At 27.1% G+C, this 26954-nt stretch overlaps 6 protein-coding genes across 12 annotated transcripts; 3 read left to right on the top strand and 3 right to left on the bottom strand.

Moving 5' to 3' along the window:
- Positions 1-445: 445 nt before the first annotated feature.
- On the bottom strand, positions 446-4628 carry Jhbp2 (Juvenile hormone binding protein 2). 2 transcript variants are annotated; one of them, XM_074248579.1, is made up of 4 exons: positions 4377-4628; positions 3539-3826; positions 982-1131; positions 446-896 (listed from the first exon to the last, which is right to left on the bottom strand). In XM_074248579.1, exons 1-4 carry the CDS (start codon positions 4552-4554, stop codon positions 748-750), a joined length of 765 nt encoding a protein of 254 aa, XP_074104680.1. In that variant the 5' UTR covers positions 4555-4628; the 3' UTR covers positions 446-747. The 2 variants fall into 2 exon arrangements, with proteins under 2 accessions (XP_074104680.1, XP_074104679.1); XM_074248578.1 differs by having other exon boundaries at positions 450-899.
- A 1894-nt stretch (positions 4629-6522) lies between these two features.
- Jhbp16 (Juvenile hormone binding protein 16) lies at positions 6523-10722 on the bottom strand. 3 transcript variants are annotated; one of them, XM_074249066.1, is made up of 5 exons: positions 10607-10722; positions 10221-10541; positions 9393-9655; positions 9201-9312; positions 6523-7907 (listed from the first exon to the last, which is right to left on the bottom strand). In XM_074249066.1, the coding sequence occupies exons 2-5, from the start codon at positions 10282-10284 to the stop codon at positions 7618-7620; spliced, it is 729 nt and encodes a 242-aa protein (XP_074105167.1). In that variant the 5' UTR covers positions 10285-10541; positions 10607-10722; the 3' UTR covers positions 6523-7617. The 3 variants fall into 3 exon arrangements, with proteins under 3 accessions (XP_074105167.1, XP_074105168.1, XP_074105170.1); XM_074249067.1 differs by having other exon boundaries at positions 10649-10664; XM_074249069.1 differs by having other exon boundaries at positions 10221-10462; positions 10521-10627.
- A 154-nt stretch (positions 10723-10876) lies between these two features.
- LOC141531326 (uncharacterized) lies at positions 10877-14266 on the top strand. Of its 2 annotated transcripts, XM_074249070.1 has the most exons (6): positions 10877-11003; positions 11085-11311; positions 12368-12498; positions 12635-12807; positions 13366-13574; positions 13657-14266. In XM_074249070.1, the coding sequence occupies exons 2-6, from the start codon at positions 11251-11253 to the stop codon at positions 13806-13808; spliced, it is 726 nt and encodes a 241-aa protein (XP_074105171.1). In that variant the 5' UTR covers positions 10877-11003; positions 11085-11250; the 3' UTR covers positions 13809-14266. The 2 variants fall into 2 exon arrangements, with proteins under 2 accessions (XP_074105171.1, XP_074105172.1); XM_074249071.1 differs by lacking the exon at positions 10877-11003 and having other exon boundaries at positions 11075-11311.
- Positions 14003-15561, bottom strand: LOC141531324 (circadian clock-controlled protein daywake). The gene is made up of 5 exons (XM_074249065.1): positions 15437-15561; positions 15230-15319; positions 14860-15126; positions 14640-14798; positions 14003-14551 (listed from the first exon to the last, which is right to left on the bottom strand). Exons 1-5 carry the CDS (start codon positions 15507-15509, stop codon positions 14403-14405), a joined length of 738 nt encoding a protein of 245 aa, XP_074105166.1. The 5' UTR covers positions 15510-15561; the 3' UTR covers positions 14003-14402.
- Positions 15562-17041: 1480 nt separating this feature from the next.
- Archease (protein archease) lies at positions 17042-18899 on the top strand. Its single transcript, XM_074249073.1, has 4 exons — positions 17042-17420; positions 17612-17636; positions 17808-18012; positions 18075-18899. Exons 1-4 carry the CDS (start codon positions 17369-17371, stop codon positions 18258-18260), a joined length of 468 nt encoding a protein of 155 aa, XP_074105174.1. The 5' UTR covers positions 17042-17368; the 3' UTR covers positions 18261-18899.
- A 302-nt stretch (positions 18900-19201) lies between these two features.
- LOC141531320 (transcription factor E2F1) lies at positions 19202-26548 on the top strand. 3 transcript variants are annotated; one of them, XM_074249060.1, is made up of 11 exons: positions 19202-19557; positions 19630-19939; positions 20019-20249; positions 20461-20594; positions 22505-22599; positions 22680-22837; positions 22933-23074; positions 23389-23602; positions 23705-23978; positions 24072-24435; positions 24739-26548. In XM_074249060.1, exons 5-11 carry the CDS (start codon positions 22521-22523, stop codon positions 24861-24863), a joined length of 1356 nt encoding a protein of 451 aa, XP_074105161.1. In that variant the 5' UTR covers positions 19202-19557; positions 19630-19939; positions 20019-20249; positions 20461-20594; positions 22505-22520; the 3' UTR covers positions 24864-26548. The 3 variants fall into 3 exon arrangements, with proteins under 3 accessions (XP_074105161.1, XP_074105160.1, XP_074105162.1); XM_074249059.1 differs by having other exon boundaries at positions 19202-19939; XM_074249061.1 differs by lacking the exons at positions 19202-19557; positions 19630-19939; positions 20019-20249; positions 20461-20594 and adding an exon at positions 21043-21281.
- The last annotated feature ends 406 nt before the right edge of the window (positions 26549-26954 follow it).

Below are 26954 nucleotides of genomic sequence, written 5' to 3' on the forward strand. Positions count from 1 at the left end.
AGTTGGTTAATGAAACAATTTGTTAAAGTTAAATAATTCACTTAAAACGTAGTATATAAAAAAACGTATGAATGGCTGATTCGTAAATTACTAACTTGGATGAAGTAGGTGAGGTTCATTCTGTTTTGTTTTTAGAATAGAAATAAATTATCTTCAATAATGGAATTGTCTTTTATAATCAATTATTAAAAATTTATTGTATTAACACAGTAAAAAATTTTGCATCAATGCGTCAAAAAATTTTGTGTTAAATATTTAACACAAAAATTTTTGACGTAATGACGCTAAATTTTTTACTGTGAACTATTGAATTTTTTAGTAAGAATATTTTTTATATAAGATGTGAAAAAAAATTGTGTATTATTTTATATTAAAATCTTAGAATTTAATTTAGGACCTAAATGTATATTTTTTCATTGACATATATAAATGTATTGTAATTTTTTAATACTAAAACAAAAGTACATATGTTAATAACGATATAAAATAATAAGTGACCTATGCCTGTAATTATTCATTTAAATATTATTACAAATGTATAAATTTTAAGATTAATTATTTGTTTTCTTAATTTAAACTAATATGATTACGATAAATTACTAACTATTCATAAAATAATAACATCAGACTATTAACAAAACGGTAATAAAACTTTCATTGGTAATGGCTAATGATACTATGATAATAATTAATTAAACCTACAATTTTTGACGATTCGCTTAAAATTAAACATAAAATAAATTAAATTTAATCAATAATCCAAGCATCGTAAGGTACTTGAGCGAATAATTTTTCTACAAAAGATGTCATTACTTGAACTAATTTCCGTCTTAGATCAGGCTTCATCTCTTTTAGCAATTCTTGGCTGTTGCTATTTATGAATAAATTTAATGCAGCTTCTATATAAATGAAAATAAATATTAATGATCTATAATCACAATTTAGACTAGTTCGTTTTAATTGTAAATGAATTGTACTTACGTAATATTGTGTTGCCATCATGAACATTTTCAACTCCCATTTTTATGTTTTCAACACTAAAGTCCATTTTTAATTGTTGCAATCTTAAATATTTATGTCCTTGTACTGAAAATGGTTTTGCTCTTATAAATACTTTAGCTTTAACTCCATCTGAAAATAATTAAAAAAAATTATTACAATATTATTTAAATATTAAGAGAACTCAGTGATTTAGCGGCCTACAAATTAAGCTATTTTAAAAAATTTTATTACTACACGAAAAGAACAAGATGACACTGGATATCATCCCAGATTATACTCAGTGATATCTGTGGTAAAAAAAATTGTAGATAGTAGCTAAAAAATCCAGATTATACTGCGAGATATATGGATTATACTCATAATAATCCAAATTATACTGTGTGATATCTGGATTATATTCATTATAATCTAGATTATACTGCGTGGTATCTGTATCATACTCATTGTAATCTGGATTATACTCATTTTAATCTGGATTATACTAGTTACTATCTGAATTTTTCTTAGTATAATCTAGGATAATATCCAGTGTAATCTTGTTCTTACCGTGTATGTAATGAACTAATGATTTCAAATTTTTTTTACAATTTTCTGAAAATCAGTTTCACATTCGTACTTTTAACTACGCACTATTATGTCAAATATTTTTTTTTTTTTCATTTATATTTTTTTTTATTTCAGATCAAAAAGAGAGATTAATCACAACCCATCAGTAAGGTCCATTTTTTTGGAGATGGAAACTTCAGCGCCATTTTTCTAATTTAAAAAAAAAATTTTTTTTTCCTAATTTTCATTTTTGTGTGGTTGATAAGTAATAGAATAAGTGTAGAAAAAATTTGAAAGCATAACTTTCATATAAAAATAAAATTTTTAAAATAGCTTAAATTTTAGGCCGCTAGATAACTCTCAAAAAAATTCGTAATGAAATCATTAATTAAAATTAATGGGTAAGAAAATTTTAATGATGATTATAAATTATTTTAATTTTTATAGTTAACAATAACAAGCGAACACTCATTTTTATATAATTGTATAAAAAATCTCATAAATATTTTCAAATATAAAAACTCATTACTACTTCGTTATTATTTTTTGTTATAATTTTTATCTAGATTCCATCTAAATCCAGTTCAATGAATAATTTAGACTGATTCATATATATTTTTAATATATATTCTTATAGAGAATAGATTAATCTTAATATTATACTCAATATATTATTTTGGATGAAATACTTTATATTTATTCTAAATAAACTTAAACGAATAATATATTTAAGACTTCTTGTACTGCCATAACTGAAATTTGAAATTATTTTAATGAAAAACCGGTTTATCCAGTAATAATTATCTACTCAGAGATTTTCTAACATCAAAAATACATTTAACATTTCGAGCGTTAACATGTTTTTAGGGCCAAAGATTACTCAATAGAAACTTTTATTTCGAAATTTTTTATCATTGATTAGGTATCCTTCATTTTTTTTTCTTTCGAATATATTATACTAAATAATAATTAAAAAAAAAATATTTTTTTAACTAAACAACAAACAATCAGTTTCAAAGTATTTTCTATTTGGAAGTTTCTATTCACACGTGAAAAAATCCCGCGCAGCGTGAAAAAATCACGCGCAGCGTGAAAATAAGGGTCTTGACATTCACGCATCATACTTTTAAGTTCCTTATATTCAGGCCGCGTGGATTTATCTGGACTTTTTTACGTATGAATAGACATGTCCTTTATGTTTAACATAGTTTCTCTATAAAGTTTAATTTATAACGTAAATAGCGTAGGTGAGTTTTATCTCAAGTTTCTTTCTAGTTGTATTTTTTCTTCACCGTAATTTTTCTAATGAGACATTTAAAAAAAAAAAAGAAATTAATTACAAATCTTAAAAATTTATGAAATTAAAGTTAGCTATCACTTCACAATTATTTAAATTTTTTTTAACAAATAAATTGTAGCAAAATGAAATTATTAAAAAAATGGACTTGTAAAAATTTTACTAAATTAAAAATGTATTTTTTTAAAATAATTTTTTAGAACAAATTTTTTTGTTAAAGAAAATTAAGAAATTATCAAGTGGCAGCTAACTTTAATGTCATTAAAAATTTTCATTGTAAATATACCCGTGCAAAATAAAATTCTGATTCAGAACGAATTTAAGATTGAAATTCGTATTTTGACACAAAAATGAATTAATTTTGATGTCAATCCAAATTTGAAATTGAATTTTTCATAGAAATTAGCACGCCCGTGAACCTTCAATCCTGATTCAGAATTTTAATAAAGATTTTATAATATTTAGGATAAATTTTTTACATAAAGTATTCTTAAGTCAACTAAAATTCTGAAGCAGAATCGGAAGTTCTACAAATCAATTTTAAATTTAGATTGATCTCAAAACTAATTCATTTTTGTATCAAAATATGAATTTCAATATTAAATTCATGTTGAATCAGAATTTTGTTTGTACGGGTATAAACTATATTAACAAAAAAATTGTAAAATTAATAGAAATAAAATGAAAACATACCATATTCGCCCCAATAATCACCGGCACCACTAGCTTGAACAAGGATAAGCTTCCCGCTTGATCGGTACTTGGCATTGGCTCTAATTTTCGGTATATGCAAAGCCAATTGTAATTGAACTTCATCATCAGTTATCCGCGTTCTTAACCCAGTTACTCTAAGCGCAGAAACACCTCTTGCAGCAACATCGCGAAACTGCGCTTTGTATCCGTCCGGTCCTCCACCTAAGGATATGTGAACTTCGTCTAACACAATGGGCTCGACTTCTGGATAGCCCAACTGCGGTAGGCCTGAAAACAATAAATAGATCATTAACTTTCTATGACATCAGTTACTTAAAACAGAGCTTCGCTAAAGTCTGTTGATAAATAGGTGACCAGATATTTATTTCTTAGAGTTTTTGTTGCTCATCTTACTATAACACTGCTTTGAAGCTGTCATAAACGGAATGTGGAACACGGAGTTGACGTTTAACCGTTATAACCTGGTTGTTCACATTACCATACATCAACATAATTGTCTTTTTTTATTAAATTATTAGATTTTATTAAGATTATTGTTATAAAGAAGAAAAGTTGACATATTTTCTGTTTTTAACTATTTAGTATTATGAATTTCAAAATTTATTTTACAATAAAACTTTAGTAATAATTTAATTATTTTAAATAATTATTAACGATTAAAATTTTTATTTTTCAATTTTAAGTTTGTCAATTACTGGTTTTTAATTTAATAAGCAGGTTTACTTCGTACTAACATTTTAACGCAAGAATAATTTTAACAAAAAATTAAAAAAAATTATTGTTTAATATTTTACAAATAAAACAAAAAAATTCTTACCGTGCCGGAAGTGTTCACTCAATGCATTAGCAGATCTCGCAAGACATGCCTCCAAATCAGGGTCACTTCTGGAGCATGGTTCCAAAAATTCAAGTCCACGGTATTTTCCGTCAACTTTAACCCCGCACATAAAAAAAACCGATATAGCGGCACATAGAAGATTTATAAAAATTTTCATGATTTAATTTTGTAGTAAAAATTAAAAAATATCGAAATATCTTTCCATAAATCAGTACCGGTGAGAATGAAGAGATAAACTTGTTCGTCTCAAATGACCAGCTAGTGGTTGAAACGATTGGACTTATAGCACCTTGACATTGCCCCCCGCTATAGTATCAAGTTCTATACCATAAAGGAGAAAGAGTGGGGTTTACAATCGTCAATTCCTCTTAACTTTCTTCTTCCGACCATATAATAAACAAGTACAGTAATTGAAACAGAAAGAAACATCGCTAGTATTTTATTTTATGTATTTATTTATTTTGTTTTCTCTCCGTACAATTTTCCTCCTCTCTCGGCTATTTATTCAAACTTTCGCAAAGTTCAATAACCGAAGAGCTGTCCTGTTTATTTAAATACTTTCTTCATTCTTTGATAATAAGAGTAAAAGTTTTATCTATACATCGCCAATTCAATGTTTTTAACAACAATTTTTTAATGAAAATTTTTTACATTGAATACGAACATTATTAAAAAGTATTTCCTTTCAAAATATTTTTCTACAATTTCTATTTTCAATTATTTATTCAAAAAATTTGTCCTTAAAAAATAAACCAAGTTTAAATTACAATACTTGTTGTTTTACGCTACAATAATCTATACCATGATTTTCACCGTTAAAAAACACTTTTAAACTTCAAGCATAGAGATTTTTCTTTTAAGGGGGTAAATTTTCAAAACAAAATTATCATTATTTATATATTAAAAACTCATTTAAGTGCTTCACCTTAACTCGGCGTTTGAGCGTGTGTCAACCCTTATTAAAAAAAAGAATTAAAAATGATCTCACATGTCAAATGCCCATAAGAGATAGTATTAAAAAGGATTTGAAGGATTATAAAGTATTCAAAATGATTAAAAATCAAATCATTTTGAATTCTTTCTAATTCTTTTTTTTAATGAGGGAAAACTTCAAACGCGTTTTTTTTTTCGAAACTACTTTTTTGAAATTTACGGGCAGAATAACTCAAAAAGTTCTGAACCGATTCCAATAAAATTTTTTACACGTCTACTTCATAGTAGTAGGTTCTAGTTAAACTTCTAACATTCCAAAAAAATTTTCAAAAATTAACCCTTTTTACCAAAAAACTATCGAAAAAAAGGGTAAATAATCGAACTTTTTTTTCTGAAGTGTGCCAATTTATGATTTTTGATTATTTTATTGGTTTAACTAGAAGATATATGTTTTATGAACACGTATAAGCTAATTTTTTAAATTTTCTATCACCGTACGAGAAGTGAGAACGCCCGCAAATTGATGTTTTTTTTCCGAGAGGGTCTCGACAGATTCATTTTTACGGCGGTCATTTTGAAAAAAAAAAATTAAAAAAAATTTTTTTTCTGTACTTCAATATATAATAAATAACTCTACAAAATTTCAAAATGATTCATTCATTCTTTCTCAGTAAAAAAATCCTCAGAAAACGGTAAAAATTAAGGCGTTTACATATACCACCCCTCTTAAAATTTCCCGTTAGGGGCGAAGAATCCCAAAACAAAATTTATTTCGTTTTTAACTTACTCTTGAGTAGTTTTCACAGTATAACTGTAGGCTTTGCTCTTGACATTTCTTTATCTATACTAATATTATAAAGAAAAAAAGATTTGATTGTTTGTTTGTTCGTTTGTTTGTTTGCATTGAATAGGCTTCGAAACTACTGAATCGGTTTGAAAAATTCTTTCTCTGTTGGGAAGCTACACTATCCCCGGGTGATATAGGCTATATGATGTTAAATTAATTTTGAAATTTTTGTTAAATATCCGTGCGATGCCGGGGCGGACTGCTAGTAATACATATTTGTGTCACTAGGTGGCTAAATGTATTTTTTTCTTCTCACAAGAAGACTAGTTTTATTTTACATTTATAAGTTTTAAATTTGCAATAGTGATTTTGATCATTTAGTATGATACATACTTCTTACTTGAACCGAAGAGGAATTTATTAGCTCTCCCTTTCGAGTGAGGTTGGCAATTGATTAGTTCAGCGTAAACCGGTTGGCTGTCATGAGTTATTCTCTAGGGCACTTGGTATTCTAAACCTGAAGGCATCGAGTGTCTGCAATTATAATACTCTTTAGAGAAGAGTCAAAGCACTTACTAATTTATTGTGAATTTCTTTTTACTTGAACAATAAATTCCGTAGTAAAGTTTTTATTTTTTTTTTCACAATTTTACTATGTTGCCACCACAGTTACAAAAGAAAATTCGCCTCAAAAAACGAAATCATACAGATGAAACCGAAAGGTGGCTTTATGTGTTTTTTTTTTTTTTTTTACTTAATATATAATTTAATTTACTTCATAAATTACATAATTTAATTAATATATCAAATAAAAATAAATTTTAATTTCTTCAAATTTTTTTAATCAATTGTTTATTACAAGAACTGAGGTTTTATTATAATATAAGTAGATAATCTGTACACAGTTATGTTTAAATTATTAAAATATCGAATTAACAATTTAAATTCTAATAAAATAAAAATTAAATTAAAAAATGCAAATTTTTATTGACTGTATATAGTAATCAGATTTTTCAATAATTAAACTTTGAAATGTAATCTAGTCATAAAGGGGTCAAAGACCTTTGAGTATCGGTAATCCAAGGTAAGCTACTATACATCGTAAAAAAAAATGATGATTACTTCTTCGTCAAAATAATTTCTATACTTATCCTAAAAAAATTATCAATTTCACATTATTTTTGTGAATTATTCACAGTATATAAATTCTTTTCAAAAATTTCCAATAAGTATGTAGTAAATATTTTTTTTTTTACTTATGGAGAACGCGAACATTAATATGTACACAGCTTAATTAGATTGTAATACAAATTTTTAATTACAACTATCTAGGTTACATTATTTGTACTTACTTACAAGAATTTTTTAATTATTCTGATTTGAGGTTGTGAAGAAATAATTGTGAAAAATTATTTATCTCTAGACTGTTAGTTTGATTAATTAATTTAATCGTAATGTATCACAAATGGCGTTTAGATTTTTTTAAGCTTAAAGTTATTATTATGCAGATTTTTTCTTGATTATTTTCTCAAATGGAAACTTTTGGAAAGCTTCACCAAATATTTCAGTAAATGCAGTAGATACCAGGTCATTGATAACACCTCTGGTGACAATGAAACCAGGTTGCCAAGCCCCGTTGATAACAGTATCAATAAAATTTTCTAATACCTGACGTCCTCGCAAAAGATTTGAAATGTGCAATTTTAAATCTCTTATTGTCTCAACTTCAACACGGACTTTTAATTTTTCTCCTGGTTTTTTTGTGATAGTTGTTGTTTGGATCAAATCATCTAAAAAAAAAAAAAATATATATATATATAAAAAATTAAAAACACAAAATTCAATTTACTTTTTGTAAAGTTCGCCGAACTCTATATTATTCATAGAAGTTGCACTTTCAGACTAGTGTTTATTTTTACATTTTTTTTTTTTTTTTTGTTGTAGAGTACAAAGATCAGAAACACGATATCTTAGATTTAAATACTTTAACAGATTCTTGAACAAGTTCTGAGGCAATCTTAGTCATTAATATAAATAGATGGCTTTTTGCAATTTTAAAATTAAAAAAAATTTTATCGAAAATGAATTCCAGTTGAACAAAACTTTTAATTTGAAATATGCTAATGGTTATGGCAAAATTATGTCAAAATTCCGGTTAAGAACTTAGATATCATTCTATAAATTACTAGATATTATATCAATTGGATAATAAAATTTTTAATTAAAAATATCTGTCTTTGAATTTTAATCATTAAACTAATTAATTTTGTTTAATTACAAGTTTTTAAGTGTTGAAATTAAAATTTGATAATGTATCTTATAAATAATCAGCAATTATTTTTTCAAAACTCAATAATTATTTTTAAAATTAAAAAATTTTTACTAAATTACTAAAGAAATAAAAAAAAAGCAATTTTTATAATCAATTTTATACAAAAAATATCTTGAAAGAATAAGATCTTCCATAAATTTTTAAAAAGTGAAAATTTATTAACGAAGTTGAAAAATAAAATAATAAAACTTATATTTTGAAAATTTTAAATCAATTCATGAGTACAAGTTCCTAAATATCTTACTAAATATATATTTAATTTATATTTATCAATATGCAAATGTTACCTGTTGATCCTAAGCTTACAATTTTTACATACATCTGATTATTTTGACGTAATAATGACGATGAATAAATTAATTTAAACAGCATATAATAGTGAAATTTTTTTAAAGCCAATTTTTCTGAATTTTAAATTAATCTTAAAGAGCAAATCAAATCATAGTAGAAAATCGAGAAACCAGTAAGAGTAATGATCCTCTTTCATCATTAATCTTTAACTAAATAAATTTTTCTTTACTTTTTTTTATAACTTACAAATTTTTTCATTTAAATTAATAATTTTGACCTTTTTATAAAAATAAATGAAAAGAAGGTAAATTAACTAAGAATTTTCTAAAATCTAATGATTTGACCAAAAATTTATGAATTGTTAGAGTTTTACGAAACAGTTGTTATTTTATAAAAGTTAACTTTTTTTTTTTTTTTTTTTTTTTTTTTAAATTAAAAACAATTTAGAGGTAATACTCACATAAATCAAGCGTAAACTTTCCTTTATTTTTTATTTGAGGTCCCAATAAATTTCCAGTGAATTCATAATCTCCATTAAGAAATTTTGCTGGAAAACTTTGAGTATAAACTACCTAAAAAATTAAAAAAATTTCCAATTACATTTAAATTGATATTTAATGAAGAAATTTTTCTACTGAAAGCAAATTGTTACTTTATAATTAGATAAGTCGCTGACAAACTTGGTAACTTTGCTTGCTGTCCATCCACTTTCCGTAACATTTCTCAATGTCAAAACAAATCCAATTCTAGGCAAACCTCTCGTCACCGTTATTTCTTCAGCAAAAAACGGATCAAACGGCTTTACATTATATTTTGACAAGCCTGTTTTGAAATATGGTCTTATAGAATTAAGTCCTTCTCTAACACAAGAGTCAAATCCAGTGACGTCTGAGTAGCAATTTTTAAATGCATCTTCTACAAAACACGAACAAATAATCCATAAAATTTCACTAATTTTGTTAAAAATAATATATATTATAAATTATAAGCGTAAAATAATATTAATAGAAAATTTAAGATTTCATAAAAATTACTAGAATTCAAATTTGCGCGCGCCTGAGTTTAGGATTTGCATATATTTTTATGCTTATGATATATTTGTCCAATCACGTTACGAATAGTTTGCTTACATGATATATTTTCATATTTTTCATCTAAATTATAAAAGTGGAATATTTGCGCAAATCATTTATTTTATCTCACTTTCACCAATCAGATTAAATTATCGTACATACAATTTTTTTTTACATTACTTGGTACTTGGAAAAAAATAAACGTACTTTTGATTATAGATAACAAGTAACAGCAATTGTCAATTACAATAAAAAATATTTCACAAGTCAATTTTCTATCATAATAATTATGACTAGTTTTATTACAAGTAATATTATAATTTGCGCACTATGATTAAATTTCAGTAAAATAAAATAAAAGTAAATCTTGACAACCAATAATAAAATGAATTTAGATAATTACTCACCAAATTCAGCGGCACAAGATAAACTAATTGTGAAAAATAAACTAAATCCAATCAACTTAAACATGTCGTTATTATTTTTTGGTCCAGTAGATTTCTTAAAGGTATTAAAGTAACGTGTTAAACTTTCTTGGCCTTGCGGTCAACACAGTGAAATATAAATATACGTGCGATTCAGTAGCTTTGGTAGACACAACAAATACATTCGAGTCCTGATGCTTACGCTTTCACTCTCAGTAAAGCATCTGAAACCAGCTCTGATACGTTCTTTATCCTTTGAATTTTCGAGTCCACATTACTTACATAATTATCAGAATTCCCCTCCTTTCAATAAAATATTGCGATTATAATAATAAAAATACTACGAATATAAAACCTTTGATACCAACGTCTGAATCCGCTGGCCTCTGGAATCTGATACCAAATCTTACCCGGATCTTTAACAACTATCTGGACGTCAGACTCATCTCACTGTCATTAGCATTAATGCCATTATTGTTGATTTTTTCTTGCTAAAAATGAGTCAATAGGCAATTAGTTATTTTTGCGTCAAACAATTTTCAGTCATGGATTTTTTAGTTTTTAAATATTATTATTAATATTTAAAAATAGATTGAATGATTTTGCCGCATTAGAATTATGTATCAATGAAATAATAACGATGTAATCGACACGCAATTTGTGATAAGCTCGCGTAATGCGTAATATATAAATATGTTGCCATTACATCAACGAGATAGAGAGAAGCAGATAGAAAGGTATTAAGAAAATAAAAATGATTAGAAGGTAAGTATATTTTAACATTTTTTTTTTTTTATTATGTATTATGTTAATAATAATAGCAATATAATTGACTGTTTTACTTAGATTAAAAGTGAAAGTATCCTCTTGAAGTAATTTTTACATCTGCAATTTCTCATACGACTTCAGTTTTAACTGACGTTTGTTGCTAGACACATTTTTGTTAAATAGTTACACTGGAATAAACTTAAATATTTAAAATATTTATTAAGGAAAAAAATAAATTAATAAAATGTATCTTATTTTGATTGGGTTACTGAATATTTTTGTATTTGTACTATCGAAAGTTCCTCGTGAGTAAAAGCCACAACATTAATATTAAAAATGTTTTATATTGTACTAATAAATGGATAATTTTTTGTAATAAATATCTGTTGAGTGTAACGTCTGTGTTCTAAATGAAACTTGACTTAATTCAAATATTTTTTTCTAGAGATTTTCGATATTAAATTGTATTATTCGACTACATAATGTATCATTACCAACTTAAATGTTTAAAAAACACAAATTTTTCAGTTTTTCTTTTCCTATTTATTTTTTTTTCTTTTCCCGTGCAAAAAAAAATTCTGATTCAAAATGAATTTCAGATTGAAATTCATATTTTGACACAAATATGAATTAGTTTTGAGATCAATCCAAATTTGAAATTGATTTGTAAATAGAAATTAGCACACGGAAAAAATACGTTGTAAAATTTACAGAATAATATTCTTATAGTAGATTTCATATAATTTATTTGTAAATTTTACAAAAAAATACGTAGTTTTCACGTAAACTCACAAGTAATAATTACATATTTTTTCTGTAAATTTTAAAGAATATTTATTGTGGAAATTTTGAAGATTATTTTCTGTAAATTTTACACAGTCATTTTTTGCGTGTACACCTCTAGAAATTTCGATTCTACTTTAGAATTTTAACAAAGACTTGAGAATATTTTATAGATAAAATTTATCCTATAGATAAAATATCTACAGGATCGAAAAACTAATTCATATTTCGGTCAGAATATGAATTTCAATGTTAAATTCATTTTGAATCAGAATTTTTTTGCATGGGTTCTTTTCTTTTCATTTTCTCAAAATGCAAATGCATTATAACATTATTGTTTATACCTTTTCTTTAATATGTAATATAATCTTGTAAAAGGACGTTGAAGTTATTCTCTAGTGACCCTGAACACAAAGAAAGAAAGTCTTGAGTCAAGTGTAAATTTTCTTAAATCAAGAAAATTTTCAAGGAAGATTGTTCCAAAATAACTTCGGTCTTCTTTTTTTCTGTGTGTTATTGGCTACTGCTGTTGGGTCTTTATGTAAAGAAATAAATAAATAAATTCTAAATTATTTTAGCTTATGTTAAACAATGTTCTAAAAGTGATCCTGAATTGAAAAAATGCCTGATAGAGGCTTTACACCATCTTCGGCCATACCTCAAGAGCGGTATCCCTGAAATAGAGTTACCTTCAGTAGAACCCTTTCTGGTGAGTGAATGATTTTCTGAATTTATAACTATGACAGATATTTATTGAATTAATAAAGCGATAAAAATTGAATAATGAATAATAAAACATGTGTTATATGCTGTGATGTTGATGTATTATGTAACTTTTTAAACAGATGGATGAACTTACCCTCTCGCTGACAGGTGGTACAAACGGATATAGGGTTCGTTTAGCGGAATTGTATGTTAGGGGAGCTAGCAACTTTACGGTTGAAGACATTAAACTTGGCTCTTCTTTTTACGCGATTATAAAAATGCCTGTTTTGACATTAGCGGCTCAATATTCCAGGTAATAACAGAATATATTACTTTTAAATGACACTTGAGATGCGAATTCGTTCTACCTTCCGCCAAAAATTAACATTTCGCAATAACGTGAAAGTCAATGATTATTTAAGTATCCTTATGAAAAAATTAATCATTAAATCTTCAAAAATCAAAATAGAAAGCATGCATGTAATCTTAATTTAAAATCTTACTTCAGAGATTAAATAAGATTGATTAAGGTGTTAATTATTTTTTACTAAATTTTTATAAATTCAATTATTTTAAAAAAACTATTTTTTTATCACAAAAATAATTCTCCTTTGCTCAGATAATTTATTCAGAATATTCCTTTGAGAAGGTGATGTTAATAAAAATTTTTATTTTTACGAGTAGTCTTCCTAGATGAATGATTTAAATATTTATCTTTTATGTCTCATAAAATATAATAATAGTATTTTATTATAGTTTGTAATAAAATCATAAAACTTTTGTATTAAACTTAAGTTTTTATAGAAATATTTGTAATGCAAATTAAATATACCAAATAAACTTTTAATATAATTGAATTTTTAATTTTTAGCACAGGCGTCTTGTTTATCCTTCCGGCTAGCAGCAGTGGAACTTTTTCTGCAAAATTTGATCAAGTAAAAGCCTTTGTAAAAGGAATTGTGACGACATCTGTACAAAATGAAAAGAATTATCTGCACGTTGATTCTCTAGATGTTCAACTCGTCGTGAAGAAAGTTTTTATGCGAGTTCAAAAAAATACTAGCCGCAGTCGCATAATTAGTAAGCAATTACATAAATCCTATGATAGTTAAACACTAATAATTTATTTTTATCATTGATAATAATTTTTTATAATACTTAGGCGAGGCTACAAATATATTTCTGCGTGATAACGGACAGGAAGTACTGAAGGCAATGGAGCCGCAGCTAAAAAGAAAATTGTCGGTTCTATTCTCTGGAATTGTTAATCAATTACTGCGACATGTACCGATTGAAACTTTTCTTGTATCATAATTTAATGCTTTAATGAACTCTTTATCGATAGTAATTACTTGTTGTTTGTTGTTGTTGATGTCGTTATAATCATTATTATGTTTAAGATAGACTTTATACCGTGTATATAAAAAAAATTATTAAATATTTTTCTCAATAAATTATAAATGTGCTTTTTTTTTCCACACTTTTATTCTGTAAAAAAACAAACGGAGTAACGTAATTAATAAAGATTTATTTGTTTGAATATTTACATGAAGAGTCATTTTAGCAACAACAATAAAACAATAAAACAAATGATTAGCAAAGTGAGCGAATGGAACTTTCCACTCACAATATTGAATCGTCATAAAAACTAAAACTTAATAATAGACTCTTTACTTTCTAAATCTTAGAACAATATTTTTGTTGTAACAATTTTTCGATGCTTTTAAAATGAATCCTTGACATTATTTTTTTTTTTTTCATCTCTTCTTAAACGCAACGAAATTAACCGCTAAATATAATGTATTAAAAAAATTACAACTGTGAAATTATGAAATATTTAAAAAATTACCATTGGTTTTTTGTTGAAATTACTTTGACTTGATGAAGAAAAAAAAAAAAAAAAACTATTCAAGGAAATATTTTTGAGAACGGGATGTTGGATAGAATACGGTTGCAAAGATTTTTCATGTAAGTGTTCCAAGTCTTAGCAGCGTGAGGTAACATTCCGTGGTAAAGAATTTGCCAGTATTCATTTGCGAATTTAAGTGCTGCTTGAGCTGTAATCAAAAAAATACAGGTAAGAAAAGATTTCAAATTTATTTATAGTTTTTTACTATTTAAAAGAAAATATCTAAAACTACTTACTGAGTTCTTTGTTGCCATTGAATAAATCAGAAGCCCAGACCTTCATATTTCCAACTTCAGGCATGAAATTATATCTGTCTAATACCCATCTGTCATTAATGACTTCTCCTTCTAGAGTCATAGTTCCTGAGATATCTTCCATACTAATGTTGAATTGACCTGACACAAAAAAAAATTCAATAAAAACCTATTCAATTGTATATATTAAAATTATTTTTACCTTTTCCGATCACGTTAAAAGATCCAACAGTACCGTCAGATTTAAAGTCTCCTTCGACAAACATTTTTGGTATTTCCATATCGATATCAAGGCGATAACGATTTTCTTCGTAGGATGGTCTTATCGATAAGAAACGAGTTTTAGCCATACCATAAGTTTTAACATTTCGTACAACTATTTTGCCAGTTACTTCACCGAATTGGTAATCAGTGGCCATGACATCAAGCTCATAAGGATCTAAAGGTGGTAAATCTATCTCTGGCATTCCTGTAACGAATAAATTTAACTGGTAATTACTAATTATTATTCATTATTTACTGTTTACGGAAATTTTAATTCGAATAAAAAAAAATAGTTAAAGAAACATTACCTTTTACGATAGTTGGCCAATTCTCTTGAAAAGCTAATCTCATACATGATGCATAATCATCTGTTCCTCTTTTGCATGTTTTCATAGAAGCTGTAATTAATTAATTTATTAAATTATCAGTTAACTAATCCAGAAAGTACTTAAAAATAGTATTTTACAACTAAAAAAAAATAATAATAAATAAATTTATTAATTGAAAGAACTTACATAAATCAGCTGGCTGAGCAGTTATTGAAGAAATACATAGTACAAAGGAAAGAACTAATGTAAGCGTCTGCATCTTGGCTTTGATAAAAATGAATGAATATCAAGTCCTGCAAGTTGACGGTTTCACTTTATATAGTTTTTCAAGTCAAGGACTTAACAACGTTGCGTTGCAAAATTGCATGTCATTAGTTAGGAATACGCGCAAGAGGCTGATCTTAGGAGGGAGTCTAAGAAGTCAAATACGGATCGTGGAACAGCGAGAGGTGAGAAAAAATCCAAGGTGGTCTAAATAGTTATTGTCCTACAAGACTATCTTTAAAACATCACTCTCAGTCTCAACACATCATTTATTGATCTGCGTCATCATAACAATAAGTTGGATTTAATTGCTAGATATTAAACTCATCGAGAATACCCTTCAAAATTTTTTTTTTTCCTTTTTCAAGATTACACGTTTTAATACTTTGTAAGTTTTGAGCAAAGTACTGATGAAATATAAAAACGTATAATTTTAATAAATTTCTTACTATTAAAAATTTTTCCAGGTTTTTTTATTATTTTAGTAATTATGCGACTTTGTTTTTTCTCTTACTGCTGATAAAACGTAATAAGGAAATTTTATTGACTGATATAACAGCTTAACAATTACTGGGTTGTACATCTTACAGCAATTACTTTAAGTCATTGAAGTCTAGGTTTTTGAAAATAACTATGAATTAAAAATAACTAAATAATGTTAATTATTCATTTGTTTGTTTTTCATAAATGATGTTTACGGAAAAATGTACAGTTTTCTTGTAATTTATTGAATATTAAAAGCTGTAATTAATTTATCTTCTAATTGAATGAAAAATGTATAAATTATTTTTATTAAAAAGCAAAAATATCATTAAAAGCCATTAAAATTTTAATATTGTAATAAATGTGATAAAGACGAGTTAATTGATGAGCAAAAAAAGTTGATTAACTAAATTAATTAATATTTTAATTTAAACAAATTTTGCTGTGAGCGTATACGGAAACTTCTTACTCACTAGCTTTTTTATAAACTAAAAATAATAAAAAAAATTATCTACCTAGAATTTTTAATATAAATATAAATCTTTCTGTATAAGCATATAAATAAAAATGATAAATAAATAGAATGTATTGAATATGATAATTAATATTACGTAAATGTAAAGAATTAAAAATTAAAAAAAAAATTGTCGCACCCTTGTATTATATTGAAGATCAACATCAGCATCATTTTTATCAAGTATAATCACACTTCTTCTTGGTTTTATGTAACGAGCACACTGCTTCCAAGTGGGTGCCCTTGGAGTCCTGTACAGGAGAAAAAACGAGTTTATGAATGTCACTGTGTTGTCTAAACTGAAAATAATAACGATACAAAACTAATACTACCATAAATATTTAAGCAATTTGTTTGACATAAAACATTCGACGTTTGTCGAAATTAAGCAAAAAATTTGTCTACCCAATCCCTGAAAAATATTTTATTTTATTCAATTAATTTAAGTAAAATATATTATTTTTGCATCCTACTCTCATCAACATCTATATTCTATATTAATCAAATGATTTCATCATTACTTACTCATTGAATTGCAATTGCCGTAGTACAGGCGTTTCAATTAATTCACTGGATGACATTTAATCGAACCATTTAGTTATTCATTTTTTGTAGTAACAATTATCATTACCCAGTGAAAGATTTCAATAATAAAAATAACTGCATGTTTAAAATTATTCCCGGGCTTATAAACTACACTACCGACTGTTTGCGCTCTCGACTGCTGCTGACATCTTTGCCGAGTTTTGTACAGAATCAAACTAAATTATGTTTAAATATATACACACAGCGAATGTGTCAGTGAATCAGCTGATCGACTTGTTTTACTGTATAGTAATCAGCTGATAACAATCATTATGGAAGACTTGAAAAATGAAAATTTAAATGTACCTCCATGTAAATATGAATGTAAGTTATCTGAAACATAAATTGTTAATTAGTTATAATTTTTTTATTGACCATTATTATTAATTTTTTATTCATACAATTAACCATGGTTGGTATTTAAATCAACACGTGGAAAAATTGGCGGGAAATTTATTACTCACCTATTTTATGTAGAAAAAACAATTAATAATGTTTTATTTATTCAATTGCAGATTTGGATCATACGGCTGATGTTCAGTAAGTTTCAATTATTGTCTTTAGAATTTTTTTTTTATCAATAATTATCATTTTGTAGGTTATGCGCTAACTGTCAGGCTAAAACTGATAAAATATATTGTTGATTAAATTAAACTTTTATAAATATATAATTATCTATAAACATTAAAATTTACCATTAAAATTTTTCAGACTTCACGCATGGGGTGAAACGTTGCAGGAGGCATTCGAGCAATGTGGGATGGCTATGTTTGGTTACATGACAGATCTTGAAACAGTTGAGATAGATCAATCATATGACATTACAGCACAAGCTGACGATTTACTTGGTTTGTTGTATCATTTCCTAGATGAATTATTATTCATGTTTTCCGTAGAGCCTTTTCTTATCGCCAAGGTGAATATTTGCGACTTCTGTAGATTTAAAAAACACTTGATTAATTAAATTTATTCTTTTAGAAAATTAAAATACTGGAATTCGATGAAGAAAACTTTAAAATAACTGCAAGGGCATATGGTGAAGAGTTTCAGCTGGGAAAACATCCCCAGGGAACTGAAGTTAAGGCAATAACATATTCAGCAATGCAGATTCATACTCCTCCAGTAACAGAACGACCTGAGGTCTTTGTAATTATTGATATTTAGTAATATAAAAATAATAATAATTTAATAACAGATACAATATTACAATTACATTGGTTAACATCAGAAGTCTACATTGCTAAAGTTTAATTATTGTAACTTCTAAATGATATGCGGCATACGGCATCAGGCATAGTTTTTTTTACAGCTCATCCTTTTTGTATTTTTTAACCTGACTACCAAGGCTCGAGTTTTGTAAGGAGGGGTATACTTTAAATGTCTGAGGGGAAAGAAAAGAATTTCATGGCGAATGGAGGGAAAATAATACGACGCCTTATTTCTCAGAGCTGTTGGTTCCAAGATCCCTTTTGTAGTTGTGTGGGGTTCCAATAAATACGTTACGAAAAGAACACCGGGCCCCTTTTCCCACTCTGTCTTACCAGACCCAAATCAACCTCGTCGACATACATGACAGAGCCCTTATATATAATGCCCAATTATTTCCTAAATTTATTATTTACTTTTTTTTTTATCAATATGAACAACAATGTCATCAACTCTTTAGAACTTTTGTAATTTATAATTACAAAGTATTTACCTGATTGCCAATCCCAAAACTCTAATGAAAAATAATTTTCTTTTTTAAGTTTATTATAAAACTTGTTAATTTTTCTACATAAATAATAATTATAAAAAAAATAATTTGATACCATCCAAAATAATATGTGTAAAAAATGTTTAAAAATTTTGAATAAAAATTTTTTTACAGAAATTTAATCAATTTTTATAAATTTTATTGAATTTATTTGTTAAGTAGAAATGAAATAAAATTAATAACAAAAATAATTAATGTAAATTATAATTTACAAAAAAATAGTTGAATAAATACGCTCCTGAGTGTTGAACATCTCTCCCCCTCCCGAAGGAACAAACGATAATCGTTTGCTCGCAGTTTCAACAGTGGTCTTCTCACCAACACCAAGTAAACGGGAATAGGCAACGACGGTTGTAAGTCTGCGTCAGTCACCCGTTTCAAAATCACTTACAAATAATTATTCTAAAAGTCAACAATTAAAAGCACTAAATCATCAACCTGTTAATAATATTTAAAAGAAATAACAGTCGTGTATTGAAGGTTAATAGTACCCACCAGTGGCTTCGTGACGCGACCTATTATAAAACGCAGAATGGCGTCAGATAGAATAATAAGTTTAATAATTTTTTAAATAATCTATTTATTGTAGCATCAAATAACAGTGAGTGACGGACATTATAGTTGTTTGATCACCAGTAAATATCTAAAACAATTAACAATTAAAAATCGGTTATAGATAAAACTTAATATTAAATATGTGATGGTGTAAGTAACTTATTACGTTGGTATCTTACATTGCGGGAAATATAAGCTGACATTTTGGCGCGCGTTTTTTAGTTTTACAGAGCCCAACAGATGGCAATACCCGGTACACGTACATCATTCACAAATATAACGACTGTCACGACGTATAAATGTATTTATACGTACCTACACATTTAAAGACTAGTATACTTTTAAAGAGGTATCTAGTTGTATTGTGAAACTGGCTTCTGTATTCTTTACACCCCGTGTATCCTAAAACATAAGTGGAAATCTTGAAGTAGTGTTACCCTGTTTTCTTCTTTTTTTAAAATTATTGGTATAATAAAAAAATTGTTGATATTATAAAACAAATCAATTGCCAGAGCCGGTCTCACACCTAAAAGTAAAATTTTTTATTAAACCAAGCATTAGAGTTATTATTTAATTAATTATTAATTATTAATTTATTTATTTGTTAAAAGATTTTAATATGGAGACAAATTTGCGGTTAGCACAATGACATGCTATAAAAGGTTATTTTAATGATATAACAGTGCCGGTTTCGGCTTGTTATCGTATAAATCGTACCTACGGACGGCGCTTGTACGAGAAAACGAGAATAGGAGTGCTCTTGTGTGTTTCCGTCGACACAGAAAATGGACACCGTATCGCAGTAGAGAACTTATTTTAATAACTAAATAAAGAGAAAGAGGGTGAGATTATTTTTTTACTTTCATTATTAATTCAAGTAGTAGTACAAGTGATGGTCTTGTGTTAATACACCTTTATGTTGAAGTTTAATTTAATCAAACGTCATATCATATAACAATTGCATCAAAAATATTTATAATTTTTATACATCGAGCATATTTGATTTTTAGATTTTTAATTTTAATTTTAAAATTTTATTATTGGTATGTTAAGTCAAAGACCAAAACAGTTTGATGGATATGGCTCTTATTACGAGACTTTAACACGCTGCTGTCGTGCCAACCAACGACGATACCCCCGGAAGAGTGTGGGCTAAACGTCTCAAAATACTGCACGTCTTTGGTCAGGTAAGTTAGAAAATACCTGATAGTTTTATTGTGTTATTTATTTCGCGTTTCAAATTTATTATTATTGCCAATCTAAGCTAAATTTTTAGGAGAAATTTTTAGACCCCACCTTGTTAATAGTCGAGGACATTCAAGCTTTCATTTGTTCTGGTATTTTAGTTTTTTTTTTTATTTTTTTTTTTCATCTGAAAAAGAAAAAAAAAACATCTAGCGAAATTTTTTTTGCATATATTATTGAGAGTTAGAAGAAGAAAGAGAGAGAGAGAGAGAGAGAGAGAGAGAGAGAGAGAGAGAGAGAGAGAGAGAGAGAGAGAAAGAATGAAGCAGGAATTTGTGGTGTTTGGTTGAGGATAGAGGCACGGCCAACGCGTGCGTTCATTCGTTTCTCATTGCGAACGAGGCGCTCTCCGAGACGATAGTTAACGAGTGGCCCTCTTGCTTTTCGAACGTAACCAATGTGAATACGAGTAGAGTATTCTGTAGTAATATTCACATTTGTCGTTACTCTAAACTCTACTTAACCCACGGGAATCCACATACATTAGAACATGTACACGCATGTTGCTGATTTTGAGTTACAAGTTATTCAACATCCTTATCGTCGTCGTGGTCGTTGTCGATGAATACCGCGGATTATTCACGTTCGCCAGGTCTTTGCTGGTTTACTTTAAATGGCCATCAGCTTATGTGAGTACTTTGCTTATCATTATTTATGAATATGCATTGAAAACTTACGTTACTTTATACCCTTCAACTTACACTCTTACTTTATTATTTACTTATTTATTACTTTTTTTTTGTACTTTTAATAGTAAGTTTAAGTAACACGTGAGCTCTCAATTGTTTCTACATATAATTTAATAATTAATTTATTAATATTAATCAATACTTATCAAATTATCAGATTTGTTATTTATCATTTAGACATGAAATGTTAAAAGTTTACGTTAAATTTTTTATTAAAAAAATTAACAGTGTTCAATTATCTATCCTCAATATTACTTAAAATTATTAAACAGCTGATCGAGTAATACGATAAGATACATGACACTTAATCTTTAATGCCTGCAATTCAGTGATACTTTATCTTTTTTTTTTCTTTGTAATAAATTTTATGAAATCTCAAAAGAAAAAATAATCATTAAAATAATAAAAAGAAATTTTTCTACAGGACATGTTAGTGTGCACGCCCAGCATGGTGGCGTCCCGGCGTTGTCGAGCATGGACACCCCACATTGACTTTTCCATGTTGAATACATTTTTTTTTTTTTTTTTTTTTCTTATAATCCCAAGTAAATAATATTCTAACAAAAACACAGCTCTCCAGTCCTATCATTCAATCATCGAGAACAACCATTAAATTCCATGTGTCGTGCTCATCAGTAAACAGCTGTACTTGTTGTAAACTTGAAAGTCTTTTTTAGTCTATCAGATCTAAGTTGCTAATTATATATTAAAAAATAATTATGCTAAAAGTTAATTAACATAAATAAACATTGATAAACAAAAGTTTAGATTAGGTAGTTGCAATAAACTCGCTTGGTGATTTAAAAAAAAAAGTTTTGCTTACACGAAGGTTACGATGGAGCCTGTTATCTACTGAAATTTTATTAAATGAATATTGTTTATTTAACAATTGGTTTTTTTTATAATTATCGTCGGGACGACTTCCGGCTGTTCTTAAGTCGAGATCGAGGCGCCATGCGATCGTCGCGCCGACATTCCATGTGTCCATCTGCCAAATTCATTCTCCATCTTCTATTTCGATAATCGGAAAAATGTTTTATGATAATTTATAGCTTTAAGTAGTTACGATAAATAATGATTATTAAACTTCATCTAAGCAATTTACAATTGATTTTATGTAAATGATTAAATAATAATTAAAATGTGTTATTGTATGTCTTCAGATTCTAAATTATCAAGATGCCACGTGTAAGAAGACAAGTGATCCTGGAAGATCCTTCCAGGCCGGTTACACCTGACATGGCACAAACTAAATTGAGTGAGCTCTGTTTATTATCAATATCTATTATTTCATACATATTGTTTACAATTGTAACTAAATTAACGATTGGTAAACAGTAAAATCAGAATTTATCGATGGCAATTCTTTGGACGAACTTCAACCACAAAAAATAGCAGAGGAAACTCCTAGTCCTCATTTACAAGACCATCAGTATGGACAGACTCCTTGCTATCAAGTCACAAGAAGACCTACACAGCCTTTACCTCGACCTGAAGTAATAAATTAAAAAAATAAAAATTAATTCTTAAAGTTTTTAGTCTCAACATATTTGTTCTTTGTCCAATTATCTGTGAATTATTTTCATTTTAGCAAATGTCAGTGCAAGCTGTAAAAAGAAGATTAAATTTGGAAGTAGCATCAACTGCATCCAGTCAATCAGCTTTCAAAGCTCCTCGAGTTAAAAGACGGAGATCAGGATCTAATTCATTCTCAAATCATACCCCCTCAAAAAGTACATATTTTTTTACAACTTATATACAATCCCCTTTCTGTATTTATCTTGTAACTACATTCTATTCTAATATTTTTAATTATCAAAATAGTAAAAATTTTTTGCTAATGTCAGTATCTAAAAATTATAATACGACTGTAGTAAATCTAACTTCATTTAATCATATAATTTTTGTCAGCATGTTTTTTTTTTTTTTTTTTTTAAATATATATAAAATTAGATGTTCGCAGTTACATGGTTAATGCAGAAAGAACAATACAATCATATTTTGTAAGAATAATAATTATTAATTTAATGGTTAATATTTAAAATAGGTAAAAATTTGGAAAGAACAAGATATGACACGTCGTTAAGTTTACTAACTAAAAAATTTATAAATTTAGTGGAGAATAGTAATGACGGCGTAGTAGATTTAAATGTCGCATCCGAAAAATTAGGAGTACAAAAACGAAGAATATACGATATTACAAATGTATTAGAAGGTATAGGTATATTGGAGAAAAAAAGTAAAAATAATATTCAATGGAAGTAAGTTAATTTTGTTGTACAAGTACAAAATTTTTGTTATATTTTTTATTTTCTTAATATTTATATTTTATTTATTAAAAATATGAATATCGAATTTTTTAGAGGTGGGCAGTTGCCGGGTGAGAGAAATAATATTCTTGAACTGAGGCAAGAAGTGACTGATTTAGAAGCTAAGGAAAATGCTTTAGATCGTTTAATCCTCGGTGCTGAAGAAAGTTTAAGAGAACTGTGTGCTGATAGACGATACGCTTACGTTACTTATCACGACTTACGCTCAGTGCCGGCATATCGCGATCAAGCAATAATGGCAGTAAAAGCACCACCGGAAGCTACACTACACGTACCACAACCCACAAGTAATTGTGGGCAACCTAAAGTAAATAGTTCTCTCTTTCATTTTAAATTATTAATGTTGTAAGCTATTTATTTATCTTTTTTTTTAATATATATTTTTTATTTTTTATTTTAGCTACAAATTCACATGAGGTCGTCACATGGTGAAATCGAAGTATTCTTATGTCCTGATGATTCTACAGTGAAAAACCAAACCACAACGACATCATCACAATTACAACAATCTGCATCAGTTTTATCGAAGTCTAAAAATCCATCTCAATTACCATCTGAACTTTTGGTCACCCAAGAACAACAAACACACCGGATAGAACCTCGAATGAAAATTAAAACAGAGTATCCGTGTGCAATAAAACGTGAAATTGAAACGATTTCAGCAGCATCGGGTATGAGAGATGCTATGTTGGGTGAGACTGATGATTTTGAACCCATGGGTGGTGGAAAATATCAACTACAAACTGAAGATCAAATGTCGTCAGGTAAACTTAATTTACTTTCATTAATAAAATTAATTGATGAATTATTCCAAATAGTTTGTAATTTATTTACAGAATGCTCACTGTATCATTTACCTTGTGGAGCTCTGTCTGTGACTTGTGTAGTTTCATAATAAATCACATCACAGGCAGAGTTCTAGTTAGGTGATTGTTCTTATCATCTTAATAAAAAAAAAAATTTATTTTTTTGTTTTTTTACATGGCAATTTTTTGTATATTAATTTATTTTTCACTATCAACATGTATTAATTTTATGAATAAACAATTTTTTTTTTTTGTTTTTAGATATGAGTATTCTTGATTTCGGAGAATCGCTTATGTCGTTGGAGCCGCCGCTTTCCGAAAACGATTATTCATTTTCATTAGCTTCTGGCGAAGGTCTGTCCGATCTCTTCGACTTTCCTTTTTAGAACAATTATTTACTGGACAATTGATTACTTTTTGAGCAGAAATTTATTTTTATGTGTCTTTCATTAAACTCTAAACTGTGAGTTCGTTTCCCTTGTTAGTTGAGTATCTGATTACAGTCCAATATAAATGCATGTAATAAAACAAAAGGAATTAAAATTATTATATTATTCTACTGAAGTAAAACAAGAGAGTATTGTGGTGGATACCAGTGATCAAATTATAAATCTCGCTTTCAACTTTCAATTTTACGCAGTCATCATCAATTGATTAGTAAATAGTAAATTATGCAATATACAGTTAATTTTATTTATTAATATGTTATAATATTTAATATTAAAACTATAATGTACAGATAACATATCACATATTTAACTCAATGCACTTGGAAAATAACAAATAATATATATTGATTACGTGATGTAATAAACTACAATACTTACACATGCAAGTTATCTTTTATATGTAAATGGTGAACATATATGCAAAGAGAATCCGTACTAGTTATTTTTTGGCAGCATATTTGAGTTTATTATTTTGATGTGGTTTGTTAAAATAATTACTGATCAATAAATTAAAATAATTTAATTTGAAAGAAGAGAGCGAGTAGAGGAAGTTTGTTTTGTATAATATTAGGAATTTATTAACTCGTGCAATGACTTTCATTTATTTGTAAAAATTTTGATCAATGTACGTATCAAAGTGGGAGCGAACTCAAGTCATGTGAATCAGAGAATGACAAAACCACATTTAAAAAAATATATATATGTATACATATATCTTGAATTTATGATTTTAAATCTTATATTATAATTTTCTATAATAAAAATATGGAAAAAAAAGATGTAATATTTGTTTAAAAAGATAGTTGTCAGAATATAAATGTCATTCTGTAAAAGGGGTTTTCGAAGAAATAATCACTTACAAGTGGCCAAAAATTATATCAAATTAAAAAATTTTAGTTTTTAAACATATTTCCTCTTCGCAAGCTCCTTGAGGATGTACTCTAATTATCTTTACATCTTTAGTGTACGTCCAAAGCCATAGTGCCTGTATCAGTGAAGACACTTTTTGCACTTGTAAATATTAAACATATATAAGAGAGTACGTAAGTGAAACAGAGGATGAAGAAACGATTTTTTAAAGCAAATAAAAATTTTAAAAATATAAAAACATTGATAAAAAGTAAAAAAAAATGCGAAATTGACTTCGATTATAGTCATTAAATATTCAATGGTTTTTTTTTTGTTTTTTAATTATGTATCATCAGTTTCTCTAATCAAGAGAATATTAATTTATATATAAGTGTATATATGTTTGCACTTATTATCTGATGTCGTGTGTGAGGGTGCAGTGAAAAAGCGAAACAGAGAGCGAGCGAGCGAACGAGAGAGAGAAAGATTTTCATTCATCTCATATTTGTACAGAACAAAAAAATGTTATTAACAATCGTGAATGGTATTTTTTATCAAAAAGATTTTAAATACTTCCCAATAATTCACGATTCTAGCATCTTTTTTCATTAAAATTGTTATATATAAATAATTAATGTTCATAGTGAAACATTCGCATTGCATTACATTATTGTTTGTCTTTAACACATATAGTGTGTAATTCATTTTCTTAATTAGTAATGTTAAATTAAATGATTATTTAACTAAGAAAAAATAAACATTTTTTTGTTTAATTTTTTTTTTATTTAGATAATTCTTGTTAAAAATATATGTATAATTTTTTTTACTCGAATATAAAAATGCAATTTAATCGTATAAATTAATGAAGATAGATGTTTTTCAATGAAATATTATCTCTAGAAGGTAATCATTTTTTTTATCGTCACAAATTGTGTTTCAACAGTCAAAAAATTTTTAATTTTTCCATCGTCATTAAATTTCGTAAAGAATCACTTTTATTGTAAAATTAAAACAAAAAAAAAAGATAAATAATATTAAATAAAAAAAAACCATTACTATTTTAAACGATAGTATTAATTTTATAGTTAAATTTATATTCGATAGACTGTTGAGATTACATTGTGCAATGTAAGAAGTGAGTGGAGGTAGATTTTAAATTTAAGAGAACACAAATTGAAT

Source organism: Cotesia typhae, unplaced genomic scaffold, assembly GCF_013202065.1.
Source record: "Cotesia typhae breed Kobodo isofemale line unplaced genomic scaffold, CoteBio_Ctyphae contig_5, whole genome shotgun sequence".
NCBI classification, from domain to species: Eukaryota; Metazoa; Arthropoda; class Insecta; order Hymenoptera; family Braconidae; genus Cotesia; species Cotesia typhae.